Consider the following 14847-nt stretch of genomic DNA (forward strand, 5'->3'; position numbering starts at 1 on the left):
AGTTGGTTAAGATCATTCACTCTTACATTCAAAATGCCGAGTTCAACTATTGATATTCGTCGTCATCCGATATCGTTTTATTTTATTTTTCATAAACAAAGGAGAAGATAAAATATGTGTATGTTATGAGGTTAAAAGGTGATTTGCCATATCAATTGTGTATAGATATAATAATAATTATTTTTTAAATAAACGATATTATCTACTGAAAGATGAGTGGATTAACCTTTTAGCAATGATGTGACATTTGACAATAATCAAACCTAACATGTCTCGCATATAGCATATAGCATGTAGTATTCTTTCCCACGCTATCGTCTCTACCCCCTCTGTTGCTGAACGCAAAAGGCTTTAGCAAAGGAGCGACTTTGATTGTTTATTTACGAGAGAAGGGAGATGGTTTTGAAACAGAAGCTGCACGAGGCGTTCAAAGGAACGGTCGAAAAAATCACAGGTCCCCGCACCGTCTCCGCCTTCAAAGAGAAAGGCGTCCTCAGCGTCTCCGAGTTCGTCACCGCCGGCGACAACCTCGTCTCCAAGTGCCCCACCTGGTCCTGGTATTCAAATTTCCCCTTTCTTTTTCTCTCAAGTTTTTTAATTTTATTTCCAAATTTCAATTTTGATTAATTCTCTTAATTTTCTGAAATTCGAGGTTTAATTCAAAGAAAACTAATGAAAAAGATTTGAAAACTTTGAGTTTTGACTAACAAAATAAAAGGTAAAATGAATAGTATAAAATTGATTTTTTAGTCTAAAAATGTGGTTTTTGATTAAACTGAATAGTATCGAAAGTTTTTTGTTAAAATTCAATGTTTAATCAGATAAAAATTGCAGAAAGATGATAAATTGTGGCTATAATTCTTGTTAATTTCATTCGGCTTTAACTTGCGTGTCTTTTTTTTCTTCACATTTGATTTTTGTTTCGGTATTAAGGGTTTAAATTGTTATCTTACTTTCCACTTTTGATTTTCCGTACTGTTGATATGGTGTTAGGGAATCTGGTGAACCGAGCAAGAGGAAGCCGTACTTACCACCGGAGAAGCAGTATTTGATTACTAGAAATGGTACAGTGACATCGTGTTGTGCTATTTCCTTACAATCCTTTTCTTGCATAGAACATAATGTTCAAACATATGAGTAATGGTAGTGTGTGCTTAGTGTTTTCTGCCTTTTCCTTTTCGTTGTAAATGAAAGAAAACCAAAGAAAGGAAAGTTTTGTCTTCCACAAAGTTAAGTTACCTCAATTAGTTTCCATAATCTTCACTGAGTCAAGAATCATATGAGCTAATCACCTATTATTGTGTGTCCGCTCGGTTGCTTCTCTCTCTCAATTTATGCATGTGTGTGCGAAGTCGCTTGCCTCTCTTTATGCTTCACATCTAAGCTCTGTGAGACTGCTGCCATTACTTGTTCCTCGTACCTTTATCTACGCCGGGTAATCTGTTTGTTTTCATTCAGTGCCATGCTTACGAAGGGCTGCATATTTGGAAGAGGAGTATGAAGCTGCTGGTACGGAAGTTCTTCTTGATAATGAAGATAATGATGGCTGGTTGGCAACCCATGGGAAGCCGAAGGGTAGGTTACTTTGGTTAAATTGCTATCCATACTTTCGCAGAACCAATTACTCAGACATTTTCTTATCTTTATAAGATAGAAGTGGTGAGGAGGAAAACTTACCCTCCATTGAAAGTTTAGAAATCAGCAAGAATAGGGATGTGAAGTCGGTCCCCTCGCGTGTTGGAGCAGAAGATGAAGACGATATTCCTGACATGGCTGACTTTGAAGAAGCTGACAACATCGAATTTGATCCTGTAAGTGTTTAGTTGGAGCAAAAAGATAGTTCTTGTCCCTTTAACACTCATGGCTATGATGCATATTGACCATGAAATTGATGCTTGCTCCATCAGTTTAGTATGTCATGTATGTTGGTTATATTGCAGGGAACATATCTTATTGCTCATGAACCTGACGATGACAATATTTTACGAACCCGAACATATGATGTTAGCATCACGTAAGATTATTTTTTTTGTTTTAACTTTTTACCAGGTCCAACATTTTCCACATTTGAACTCGGTAGCATATTTCCTTTTACCAGGTCCAAAATTCTATGATAATGAAGTAGCTTTCAGGATAATTCAATCATGAGGCAATTGAAGATTGCTTCAGTTTGTTGGTCTGTGTAGTTAATTTAAAGTTGGCATCAATGACGTTATTTATGTTACTCACTTGCAGGTATGATAAATACTACCAGACTCCTCGAGTGTGGCTTACTGGGTATGATGAGGTTAGTTTCAGTAACTAGCAATTTTTCTTTTGAATGGTTCCTATGATTGTCAAGAATTTATGTCATTTGGTATTCAACTTGAGGCAGTTCAAGTTTTAGATGTTAAGAATGTTCTTCAGCCCAATTTATCAAGCTGGAGGTGCATTTTGAGCTTCAAATGAAAATAAGGGAAAAAGAAAAGAGCTGTCACCAAATATACAAATATGTCGGAATTACAATAGGGTACAAAATGGTTGGCACGCAACTAACATTAAGGGACAACAAAAGGAGTACAATCATCTCAAGAAACAGCAAGCATCCAATTCACAGGAAACAGAAACATTTAATTTCAGTTGGTTCCTAGCTTGACTTATAGAGCTAAATACTCCAATGAAATAAACTCAAGAGTGTTTTTCCCTACGATCGTATGCCTGAGTTTTTATTTTATTTATTTTTGTTTGAGAATTAGATATGTTATTGAAAATGACAATAAAACAACAAAGAGAAAAACAAGTGGTGAAGAAGACCACTGGGAGATCAAGAAAAAGAAGAGTGACAGATATTGCAAAATAGTGGAGATATATCAAATGTAGTTGTTGGAGACCAAGTTCTTCAAGAAGAAACTAATTAAATGAGCTGACAGCTTAGCTGGAGTGTCTCTAAGCCAACATCTAGTTTGAGTATGAAAGGGTGCATACAAACCAGCTAAGCCCATATTCACATTTTTGGCTCAGTTTGGCTTGTATTAACCTCTTTGCTTGCTTGCTGACTCTATAGTGAGTATATTTCTTTTAAAGATGGGTAAATACTAAATAGGTACATGTTTTGCAAGAAACTCATTCCTCTCCTTATTTTCTATGGCACCTGGTGCTCAATAGGGTTAGGGTTAGTATCTATTTTATTACAGTTGGGATTTAATAATTAAAGAAGATAATGAATGTTAAAAAGTTGCAGTGGCTTGTTTCAGTTCTAGCTGTGTTAAGGTAACTGATTCTGTTTATTCCCCAATCCTGGTCATACTTTGGGCTCTGGCTAATTGCTTGTTAAAATATACAATCATTTTTTTATTGCTACACATTTTTAGACTTATTTCATTTTAAACTTGTGTGGGAATCTCAATTTGTCTGGTTTCTCATTCTCTAAAATTTGACTTGAAGAACTGATTAATCTCCCTTTCCAATGCTGTTAGTCAAGGATGCTTTTACAACCAGAGCTTGTACTTGAAGATGTCAGTCAAGATCATGCACGCAAAACTGTGAGTTGATGCCTCATATTATTCCTTGCTTTTATAATTAGAATCTGTCTTCCATGGGTTCCAAATCATTTGTTCATGGGTATACAGTTATACAAATACATACAACTCAAAAGGTAGGGAGGGGTGGAGCATATATAAGAAATTTTTTTTTTTTCCATTGTTCTTTGTCGTCTCTACTTGACTCTATTTTGACTGTCTCTAATGTGAAACCATGCCTTGAAGATGCCACATCAAGAGGGTGGTACCTCATTCCACATGCCACGATGTTTGTTGATTATGCTGCAAAGCCATTTACTCCTTTTTGAGGCTATGAATTTGTTATTTATTGCTCAAGTTCCCTAGGTGGTTGTGTTTTTCTTTCTTGTTTTAGTTTTTATTTCTTGTACTTCTTTAAGGAAGAGAAGTTTGCAATTTGTAAATTGTAATTGTGAGGAGAAATGGAAAAACTTCAAATGATTGTGTTTGACGGTTGAGTATTTGGACACAGGTAACTATCGAGGATCATCCCCATTTGCCTGGAAAGCATGCATCTGTACATCCATGCCAACATGGGCCTGTGATGAAAAAAATTATTGATGTACTAATATCACGCGGAGTAGAACCAGAAGTTGATAAGTAATTTTTTCTCCTGGCTCACCCATTTTGTATGCATTTATATATCCTTAAGCTAATTGTTTGTCATATGATGCTATCTGCTTTGTTGGATAGTTGCAATTTTAATTTCCCAATAAAAATGTCTTATAGTCTTACATCATCAATCTTGGAGTTTGTTCTCCATGTTACGTGAGAGTGTCGGTGAATATAGGTGTTCACTAGGGTATGTTTTGAGCCATGCACAAACCTTGCGTCTTTTGATGCTGGGATGTGGTTGAATCACTAGGATGTCAAAACCATGAGGTGGACTTTTAATGCATGCATATACTTATCGAAAGAACAATTTAATACTATGAACTATCAATTTTGAGATGTTAATTGATTTAGGAATTTATTTTGTCTCTATTTTAATTTTTCTTATATGTTTCAATTGGGACATTCCCACCAGTTTGTTGTGAGATACGCATCCTACAGTAATGCTTACACCATGTTTTACTAGAATAGTACCTTGAATGGTCAATGGACAACATTCTTATCATTGTGCATTTCTGTGTTGTAGGTACCTATTCTTATTCTTGAAATTTGTTGCCTCTGTAATTCCAACTATTGAATATGATTATACGATGGACTTTGATCTTGGCAGCGCCAGCAGTTAACAACTTCGCAGAGGTAAGTTTAGACTAAGAAAAGGATTTTATTGTTCTTCAGTATCCGTGAAGTAATGCTGGCAACTGTTGCCCCATTAAACTGTTTACCAGTTGACGGTTCATTTGTATTAGTATGTCTATAAAAACTTATTTTTGCCAGTCGGGTTTTGAAAGTGTATTGATAAGTCTGTTCCGATAGCTGTTTCACGTTACTCATGGAAATGTACTCTCCTAAGGAAAAAAATCTTAGTGCGGCATCGTCAAAATTAGTATTTGATGCTTTAAAAACTGCTTTAGTGGTTATGAAGTGGATATTTGACGAGATTTTTCCCCCTCCCCCACTAAGAAAGTTGCTGCAGAATGTTATGCATAACCTACTGAATCTAATTCTTGGCTTTTCAGGGGGTCGTAAATGCACTCGGTCGTCGCTTGTCATAGATTGGAGATGGAAGTTAATATTCTGCCGTTTGGAGTACTAGTATATTTTACGCATCCTCGAACAATCTGCTCCGATTGCATTACGTTTGACTGCTTGTACAGATGGCTAAATTGTTTATGGTGAAAATTCTCTTAGGTGTTTGTTGATATGTGTTACGGTGCATAATTTCCCGTCCATTGTTTTCTAATCCTACCCATGCTGCTCTTGTATTTTAACTTTTGTCAATTAGGAACAAATTAGAAACTCTTCTCGCGTAGTTGCGTGGGCTTGAAGTGATTGATGTGAGATGGACTCAACAAATTAGAAACTATTGCATTCAATTTTACGACACCATGTGATTCAAGTGGGAATTCACATGCTGCATTTTAATTGTTCATATCTAACATTTTGTAATCCATTTTATACTTGTCTTAATTCCTCGTGTATTTATTGCTATATAATTAATGTAATTAAAATAAAGATACCTGCCGTAGCCCTTGCTCGCCTCCTAGCTAGTGCCTAGAGCTATATAAAATCTTGCCTCACACATATTTAGATACTCATTTGGCAGGATCCACGTTGTGATGTATTTTAATGATCTACACCGTTTATATTTTGGTTCATCATTTATAGATCATCCTTGTGAAAAAAATTGGACAAATCGAATTAAACAAATCTTAAACTATTAAGACATTCATTTGTAGTAAAGAAAATTGATAAATATGTTTCTACAAAGAAACGCTAAATTTAATTCAATAGTCATATGTTTTCGGATTTGGTTAATTTTTGGTAGACATGATCTTTAAGTGATGACTTAAAGGATAGTTGGTTCGGATGTTAAAATACATTACATAATGGACCTCACAAAAACGTGTGTCAAAAGCGCGTCTTCAGTTCTTCACTCATGTATATGATTACTATTTTTGTTAGTTCCCATGGCATCACAAAATTGGATATGTGGGTGTGGAATACGTGTGCCACATCATCAATGTAACACACATTTTAACGGAAGTTAACAGCATGAATTAATGGTGCACATTTTGTTAATTCAGGTACCTCAGTTAGCGAATATTTCATTTAAAGACCAAGTCGAAATTGATAAGAATGTTGGAGAACGGTGGGAGTTGAGTGACCATTTTTAATCAGTTGGTGCCATTCGCGCAATTATTTTTACTTTTTGCATACCCTTCTCGATTTTCAGTCATCGAATCGAATGAATTGAAGAAGATTAATAGACAAAAATTAACAAAAGTATATGAAGAATAAAAAGAAGTGTGTGAATAGCACTAGTCCATGTCATGGAGAAGAGACATCCGCCATATCATTCCCTGTATGAATAATGAAAGGAAATGGTAATAGGAGGGGAGAGAATCCTACTCCATAAGCAATGAGCTTTTCTCTCTCCAGAGTCCAGTGTCCAGAGTCTAGATCTCTCCACTACAAAAGAGAAAAACATGCATGCATCAAAAGCATACAAGTATCTAATCATTCATTCAGCAAAAGCATTCAAATGCAGCTCTTTCCAACTTCAAAGAATTCATGAGATCGATTCCTTGCTCGTTGTAAACGTTCTATATAGCTCGATCCCAGTCACAATTACTTCATTGCATGATTGAAATTTTAATATATGACGTCTCTTTTGTGATGAGGTTTATTTCTGCAAACGTTTGTTTGTTTGCTTTTTTTTTTCATACAAGACGACAGTTTAAAAATTTTGTCTAAGACTACGACTACAACTTTTTTGTACTAGTGTTGGCTGTAGTTGCGAACCAATTGTCTAATGATTTTGTGGTTACGAGTCTTATGACTAATTAGTGAAATATATAATCAACCAGTCTCTAAATTGTGATTAGATTCTTCATGTGTAGTGTAATCAGTGTCTTTGTCCCCTCATGTTGCTTTTCTTTCTTTTTAGGTCTCCATTGTCATCCTCGGACACAATGCAACGCCATTGTACGTAAGATATATAACACATGCAACCCAAATCGACATGATTTTCTTGTTATATATTTAAATTATATGCTGCCAACTGTATATATTATAAGCAATCAGAACACACAATGTTAATCAACCTGAAAAAAATATTCAAAACATACACCTCAAAGATTTAGACCCTTATAAACCAAAACGAAATGTATCATATCAAAGATTAGAACTAATCATACAGGGCACATTTGATACAAGATTCGCTTGGCTTGGATTAATTATTGAGATTAGCTTGGACTGGTTTGACTTGGATTGAGTTGATTCTATTTCTACCCTTTATTTCATATGGTTTAAAAATTAGCTATAATCTTAACTTATCCAAGTTAATTAAGCTCATGTTTTCCCCATAATGAAATTAAGTTTAAAAAGCTAAATCCAGTCATAGATCGGTCAAACAAAACCCCCATAGGGTGATACATAGTACATACTTTCTAGGTTTGACAATCGATCTTGTCGTGTTTGCCATGTTCGTATCGTTTTTGTGACATACTTGATATCTTAATGTGTCGTGTCAAACTCATTAAAAAGAACGGGTAGATGACCTGACCCGAACTCGACCTGTTAAAATTAACAAGTAATATGACCCAACCCATTACCCAATAAAAAATATATTTTTTATTTCAATAAAGAATCAAATTAAAAATGTCATATTAAATTAGTATCTATATACCATGTTGTCACTAAATTAGTATCTACATGCCTGTTATTCTAGATCCTAAACCCTAAAATTCAAACTATAATGTAACAATCGTCAAAGCGTAGAGAATATGATCACGAGCGTTGATATAATTTTTTTTTACAATTTTCGCACTTATAAATTAATTATTATGAATTATTACACATTTTCAACTCCACCTAAAAATAGTGTTCACCAGGGTTTCGAGGGTTTTAAAAAATTCAAACGACGATGGGTATATCGTCAAAAGTGTAAAATATGCGCTCATGAGCGTTTTCATATTTGTTTCATATTTCTTACACTTGTAAATTAATTATTATGAATTTTTAATGTAATTTGATTTTTCCTACACTATACCAAAGCACAATAAAAAAAATTTCCTACTAATTAATTACAAGTGTGAAAAATATGCAAATACTTGTGATCGTGACAGCCCTTCTCTCCTAAGGTCTTTATTTTGAGGACTTGTGAGAACCAAATGCATATTAGCCATAAAATTATATTAGTTTAGATTCAAATACTCAAAATATTTGACAACTTAATAAAGCAAAACCAACTTAAAATCCATAAACCATTAGAAAACTCATTTTTTTTGTTTTGCTTTATTAAGTAGTCAAATATTTTGAGCCTTTAGGTCTAACTAATATAATCTTGTGGCTAATATGCATTTGGTCTTCACAAGTCCTTAAAATAAGGACCTTAGGAGAGCATGACTCCGTGATCACATCCTCTACTAATGGGATTACAATCCCTATATGGCCGAGATATACCATGAAGCCAAAGCAACAAAGATATTTTCTTAAACAGCACTCTTAATTGGTGACCTTTATCAATGTATCCATAAGTTAAACGTTCACTGACCAAACGCGCGAGATAGTGAGGATTTCAAACAAACCAATTAAGGAGCGTCACGTGTGCCGTAATGAATCATTTTCAAGTTCATATTTCCTACTACATAAAGACATAATGACCAACCATGGAAACGTAAATGTTCCTCTTCCAAGAAACCCATAGCTTTCGGATTTTACTATTCTTTAGAGTCTAACTTAGACAATGGAGGGGTTTTTATTCACACCACACCAGTAATCAGTATGACAAGGTTTTACCTATCAATTCTCTCATTTGTCACGGGAACACCATATACACTTGTGTAAAATTCTTTCCTCATAGTTTGGATATTAAAATTAGAATGTGTGGTTGAGCAATAAGCAATAAAATAAATGAGGGTAATAAAAATAAAAATATTTGAGAAGCTTTGTAACCTAAATAGGTGTAAAGAATATTTGAGCATTAGTGGTACCACTTAAGTTGATTTAGTGTGAGTGTGATTGCGAAGGACAATTATTTCAGCATAATTATTTAAAATCACCAATCTTAACATCTTAGTGACTTTGTAGACACCAATTATTTGGCACTAGAGTTTAGATATGTCTTTCATTCTGATGGCAAACGAAGCATCAACATGATTAAAGCCGCTGTTACCCTGACTTAATCCTGATGGACTTTCACAAATCTAAATCCAATCATCCATCTGCGACTTAGTATTATGATTTAATGATATTTTTCTTTACTTGTAAGTGAAAAATTTTAGATTTAATTCTTATAAAAAGAAAATTTAAACCACATGAATGACTGGTATTTCTCTTCACTCTTATAAGTGAGAGGGTGGATTATCCCGTTTGTGAGGGAAAAAAAAAAAAAAATTCCAATCATCCATCTTTTGTAATCAAAAGTTTGTCACTACTGGCAAGCACTAGTCAATATCATTTGGTTTAACACTCTCACCGCGACGCATGATTACTCATAACATCCAAAGAGCATCGCAATATATATTTATTTTGTATTTATATATGTTAAAAATGTGATAATCAACCTTGTTACTCAGTTATATTATAACCATTGTTCTAAAAATTTCTTCCTGGAACAACCTAGGCGCTAGGTGGTTGGCTACGGTCCCGATTAATGCTTAGGTGTTTAAAAATTAAGAAAGGACGCCTAAACCTGCTGAGGCGCCATCTTAGACCGCCTAGGCACCCTCCTAACTTACCCAGACCCACCTAGGCACCCGTCCAGGTTGCAACTCATTTAGACAAAAAATAGATAACTTTCATTTTGTATTTTATTTTTTTTAATAAATTGTAAGAGACTTATTGAATACTTAAATGAACACACATTATATGCTTGTTCCCCATGTTTTTCCTTATATTCCAATACTTCATAATATATATGTCATTCTATTTTGTAGTTTATGATGAAATTATATATATTTTAAGTATAAAGACACTTATTTACACGAAATATAATAGATTTATTTAAATCTGCCTAGGCGCTAGGCCGCAGTCCGCGGCCTGACTAGCGCCTAGCAGATTTTAGAACCTTAATTATAACAAAAAAAGTAATGATAAATTTTTAAGCTTAATATGGTCATCATAAAAAAATCTTGATGATATTAGGAGTCGAATCTTCTACATATAAATTATATATTATTTTGTTATATTTTTTACACGAATTTATTCTCTAACAAGTAATACTTGATGTGACAGCGTCAAATATACGTAAAAATTTCTCTAAAAATAGAGAGAAGGGATTTTACGTCATTAGTTTTGTCTCACGCCGCTGTGTTTAGCTAGTCGTTAATTATTTGTTTAGAGGAAAGTAATAGGAGCTCAATGATTAGAGACTCGTGAGTCATTTTTTAACATAAAGCTTGCTAGTTGGCATTGTATGCAAGACATGACAATTTTCTTTATTTTCTTGAATTTAGGCCAATGGGCAAATGAAGTGTGGCAAATAACCAAGGGGGAGATAATAATGAATACTATGAACAAGATAACCACTAATACACTGGGTTTTAAATTTCATTTAAGTCTAATGGAAGCACTGGGGCCCTTTTAGGGTTTCCCACTAAATTAATTTACACCCTAATTCTATATACATACATACACACACACACACCTAACTATTTCTTTAATTACTTGGTATTGTCACCTAGTTTGAGCACCCTACGTGGTTGTTTACATTCTTTGGACTCCACATTAATTCATTTCATTTTCTTAATTATATCAACATTAAGCCACCTGACGTTACTTTCTAATATTATTTTTCTTCACTTGCAAGTTAGAGGTTATAACTTTGATCAACTCTGATAAATGGGAAATTCGATACTCATTATTTTGCTAGTTCATTGTATGACTTGTTCCAAATCTCTGATCCCTTAGTATAAACACACCGTTGTATTGAAAATATTTGGGCAGATCACTTCTAATGGAATCTTGAAGTGTTTGCTACATACACTCACATGGTCTAACTATTTATGATTTTTCTTTTCGGGTAATAACTATGCATAATTTTTGGCTCAACAAATATTTGTTGTTTAGTGGCATGCATATATAAAAATGAAAAGAAATAGAGATTGTCCATCTTCAACTTTGACACTACTTGAACCTCCCACGAATCTTTCACTTCAGTTCATTTGATAATTTTGTAGAATCATATTTTTCTTCAAGTTTTTCATAGTAGATCTAAGATTTGAAGACCGAGAGAATAAGAGTCGAACTTTTATTATGAATAACAAAAATATTTTATTACTAGTTCTATGCATTGCTTGTAATTTTGCTTATTATTATATAAGCATAAAATTCAAGAAATATCACTGTATCCTTGACATTCGAATATTATGTGACCCTATAAATTTAGCTAAAAATGGTCGTGGGTAGTTTCTAAGATTTGAAGACGAGAGAACAAGAGTTGAACTTTTATTGTGAGTAATAATTAATAATATATTATTATTAATTTTATGCGTTGCTCGTAATTTTTCTTATTATTTTACACGCATAATTTAGGAAATCACTCTATTCTTGACATTGGAACATTAGGCGACCCTCTAAGTTCAGCTAAAAATGGTAGTGGGTAGTTTCTAATTAGCTAAAAAAGATTTCCACAATGATCCTAATACACGATACTTACATAAATGAAGACAATAAAGGAAGTGAATTGTTATTAGCACTCAAAAAATCTTATTCTACACTCCTCGCAAATGTATTTTTCCTTCTAATTATACAAAATTTAGAATGTAAAATAAGATATTTAGAATGTTAATAATAATTTCCTAAAGGAAAAGTAATTATAAAGACATCATTAGTACATCAAGTACTTCATTCTCCAAGTACATTTCCGAGAGAGAGAAATTGAAAAATGAAAGAAAAAGAAAAAAGGAAAAAGAAAGAAGGGTAGTATAAACCTTTGAAAGTGGGTAGCTTTTAAAAGTCATTTAACATAAAATTGCTTAAAATCTAGGAAGGTGGTTAACTTTATGGTCTTCTTCTCTGAACCCCATGAAACCCTCTCACTAAAGAAAACTTAGGACTGGATCCCCTTGCGTATAGAATTAAAGGAAATATCCAATTCTATTAGTGAAAAGTAACAGGTAAATCGTGATAGTTCTTTTATTACTAATGTAGTGTTTACTGACCGAGTTTTAAATTAGATTGGATAACAAGACGGAAATATAATTCCATTTATAGTTAATTTCAGAAAAATAATCATATAAATAGAAATCTAACACTGTTTATTCTGCTCATATAGTACACTGGGGGAAAGATTGTGCTCTTTTCTCTTTTCCAAGGCCAATTATAAGCAAACTAACAAATATTGTTTTAAGGCTTATTCTCTAATTGCCTTATGAAACTGTCATTTAGTCTCGATTTATATTTTTGAAACTGGTTTTGTCTTACTTTACCGTTTGAAACTGCCATCTTTTGCTCTAAGGTAACTCTAAATTCAAGAGCATTTTGAGCATTTAACTTCTTACACCTCTTTGTCTTGCCTCCATCCTTCCTTTTAGTTTAGGCAATTGATCTTCTTGATGAAACAAATTGGAGTCGTGAAAGAAGAGAACGAAATTGGACAATTTATTATGTTTGAATTTGATGTTTTTTTTCACTGAATGTGATGAAATGAGACTAAATGAGTTGCATATGACAATTTTTGAAGGTAAATTGAGACTAAATGACAGTTTCGTGGGCAATTTAATCAGTAAGTTTTTTTTTTTTTTTTTTTTTTTTTTTTTTTTTTTTTTTAACAAATTAATGCATCCACGCTGTTATTTATGTTTGGACAATGCAGTGATCGAATGTGATCAATTTTGAAACTTAATTATTTATTTTTGATAAAATAAACCAAAAAAAAAGAGAAAAAAATGCAGTCCTTAATCTGTACTAGCTAACTAATACTCCCACAAGAATGGCTCCTCTAGCCTGAATCCAGTGTCAGCTGCACACAAATGCCAAGTTGAAGAAGAATAATAGCAAAAATTATCGCTTCCATCTTTCCCATCCATGACAAGATCTGGTAGGTCAAACAATTGCTCCTCATCATAATCTGTTGAAGCAGAAGCACAAGTGCTACTTGATTCTTGAGCATTGGACAGAGTTGAATTTGCTGACATGGGGAGCTTGGCCTCTGCTTCTTTAGTTTCTGCTTCACAAATAAGCTGCTTTTCCTCAGAAGCAGAAGCAGATGCTGCTTCTGCTGCTGCCTTGGCAGCTGCAGCTTGGATGTCCTTTGGAGACTTGGAGTTTGGCTGGGGAAGTGCTTGGGCCAGTTCAGGGAAATTGAGATAAGCAGAAGCACCTTTGATGGCTAGAGCTGCCACATCATGAGCTCTAGCTGCCATTTCAGCTGTTTGGTATGTCCCTAACCATATTCTTGATTTCTTCCTCGGCTCGCGAATTTCCGACACCCATTTTCCCCAACTGCGCATTCGTACGCCGCGGAAAGTCGGGTGCTTGCCATTACTGTCATCACTAGTTGTCCTCCGCCTCTTCTTGTTGTTGCCTTGCTCTTTCTCATTGTTTGGCTCTTGCCCTTTTTTTGGAGTACAATTCTCTGATAGAGAAACTCGTGTGCTTTTATGATCCGCCAATGAATGGGAATTCGTTATCGTGGAGGAGGAGGAAGAGGAGGAGGAGGAGGAGGTGGTGGTAGTGGTGGTGAGGAGGTTTTCTTGAGCATCACTCTCTATGTTGATTTGGTTTGCCATGATAGGGGGCCTAACTAGCTCCAGAGTTTTACAGAAACAAATGTGAGTGGTGCATAAAAACATAGAGGTGTTGGGCTTTTATGATTCTCTATAAAAACAAAAAATTGAAATTAAAATATAAAGGAAAAGAAAAAAAAGAAGAATATGTATGAAGAAGCATGGTGGGGTCCAATGGCATGAGAGAGAGAGCATATGGGTAAATAGACTTGTGGTGTATGCTTTGAGAGCGCATATGGGAATGGATTAGCAGGGTACGCTTTGAGACCATCTTTTGCATCCACAATTTGCTTTTCTTTTATTTAAGATATGTAAATTTGTTTTTTATCTTCCCATCTTATCCTTGCTTGGTCTATCTTTTTCTCTTTTTCACTTTTTCATGTTAAATATATATTTGTTTTGGTCACAAAATTTGGTCTTTCTTTTTCTCCTTATTCTCTTTTTTTTTTTTTCACCTTAAATAATATATATATTTTTGGTGACTAAGCATATTCATTTTTTATGTGAAGAACATAAAAAATTATTTGAGATTTTGGTAGGCCTCACTGTGGTCTCAATAATTCTCACACTAGAGGTTTGTTTAGTTTGTCCAATTGATTTGAAAGGAAACCACCTATATATTTCAGGTTTATTTTATTTTTCTAGGAGTTAGGGTGTGTTTCTTAACATATTAGTTAGTAGAGTACATCATGTATCAATGTCCAAAAATATTAAATAATTTTTAAACACTTTCTTTTGTCTTTTTCCACGTTCTTATTTATTTCTGGCATTTAGTTTAATGAAACTAAAAGAAAATTAAGAAATGGAAAAAGAATAAAAGTTGCAAAAATAGGACAAAAATCTATGAGTATTCTAAGTTTATTCGTTCATGTCATATATAGAAGGCCTTTAAGAGAAGCGATCTCCATTTTTAAAATGAGGATTAGTTGTGGGACCCACATCACATTGAACTTCAACAATCCGAACCG

The 14847-nt window shown here is 34.0% G+C and overlaps 2 protein-coding genes across 2 annotated transcripts; one reads left to right on the forward strand and one right to left on the reverse strand.

Moving 5' to 3' along the window:
- Positions 1 to 283: 283 nt before the first annotated feature.
- On the forward strand, positions 284 to 5538 carry LOC137734722 (autophagy-related protein 3). Its single transcript, XM_068473988.2, has 10 exons — positions 284 to 557; positions 994 to 1064; positions 1459 to 1575; positions 1651 to 1811; positions 1941 to 2014; positions 2236 to 2287; positions 3456 to 3521; positions 4009 to 4136; positions 4675 to 4784; positions 5165 to 5538. Exons 1-9 carry the CDS (start codon positions 397 to 399, stop codon positions 4769 to 4771), a joined length of 927 nt encoding a protein of 308 aa, XP_068330089.2. The 5' UTR covers positions 284 to 396; the 3' UTR covers positions 4772 to 4784; positions 5165 to 5538.
- Positions 5539 to 12983: 7445 nt separating this feature from the next.
- On the reverse strand, positions 12984 to 13916 carry LOC148695628 (ethylene-responsive transcription factor ERF039-like). The gene has a single exon (XM_088696346.1). The coding sequence runs from the start codon at positions 13880 to 13882 to the stop codon at positions 13067 to 13069; it is 816 nt and encodes a 271-aa protein (XP_088552472.1). The 5' UTR covers positions 13883 to 13916; the 3' UTR covers positions 12984 to 13066.
- Between the last annotated feature and the right edge of the window lie 931 nt (positions 13917 to 14847).

This window comes from Pyrus communis, chromosome 7 (assembly GCF_041283825.1).
Source record: "Pyrus communis isolate YQ-2024b chromosome 7, ASM4128382v1, whole genome shotgun sequence".
Lineage (NCBI taxonomy): Eukaryota > Viridiplantae > Streptophyta > Magnoliopsida > Rosales > Rosaceae > Pyrus > Pyrus communis.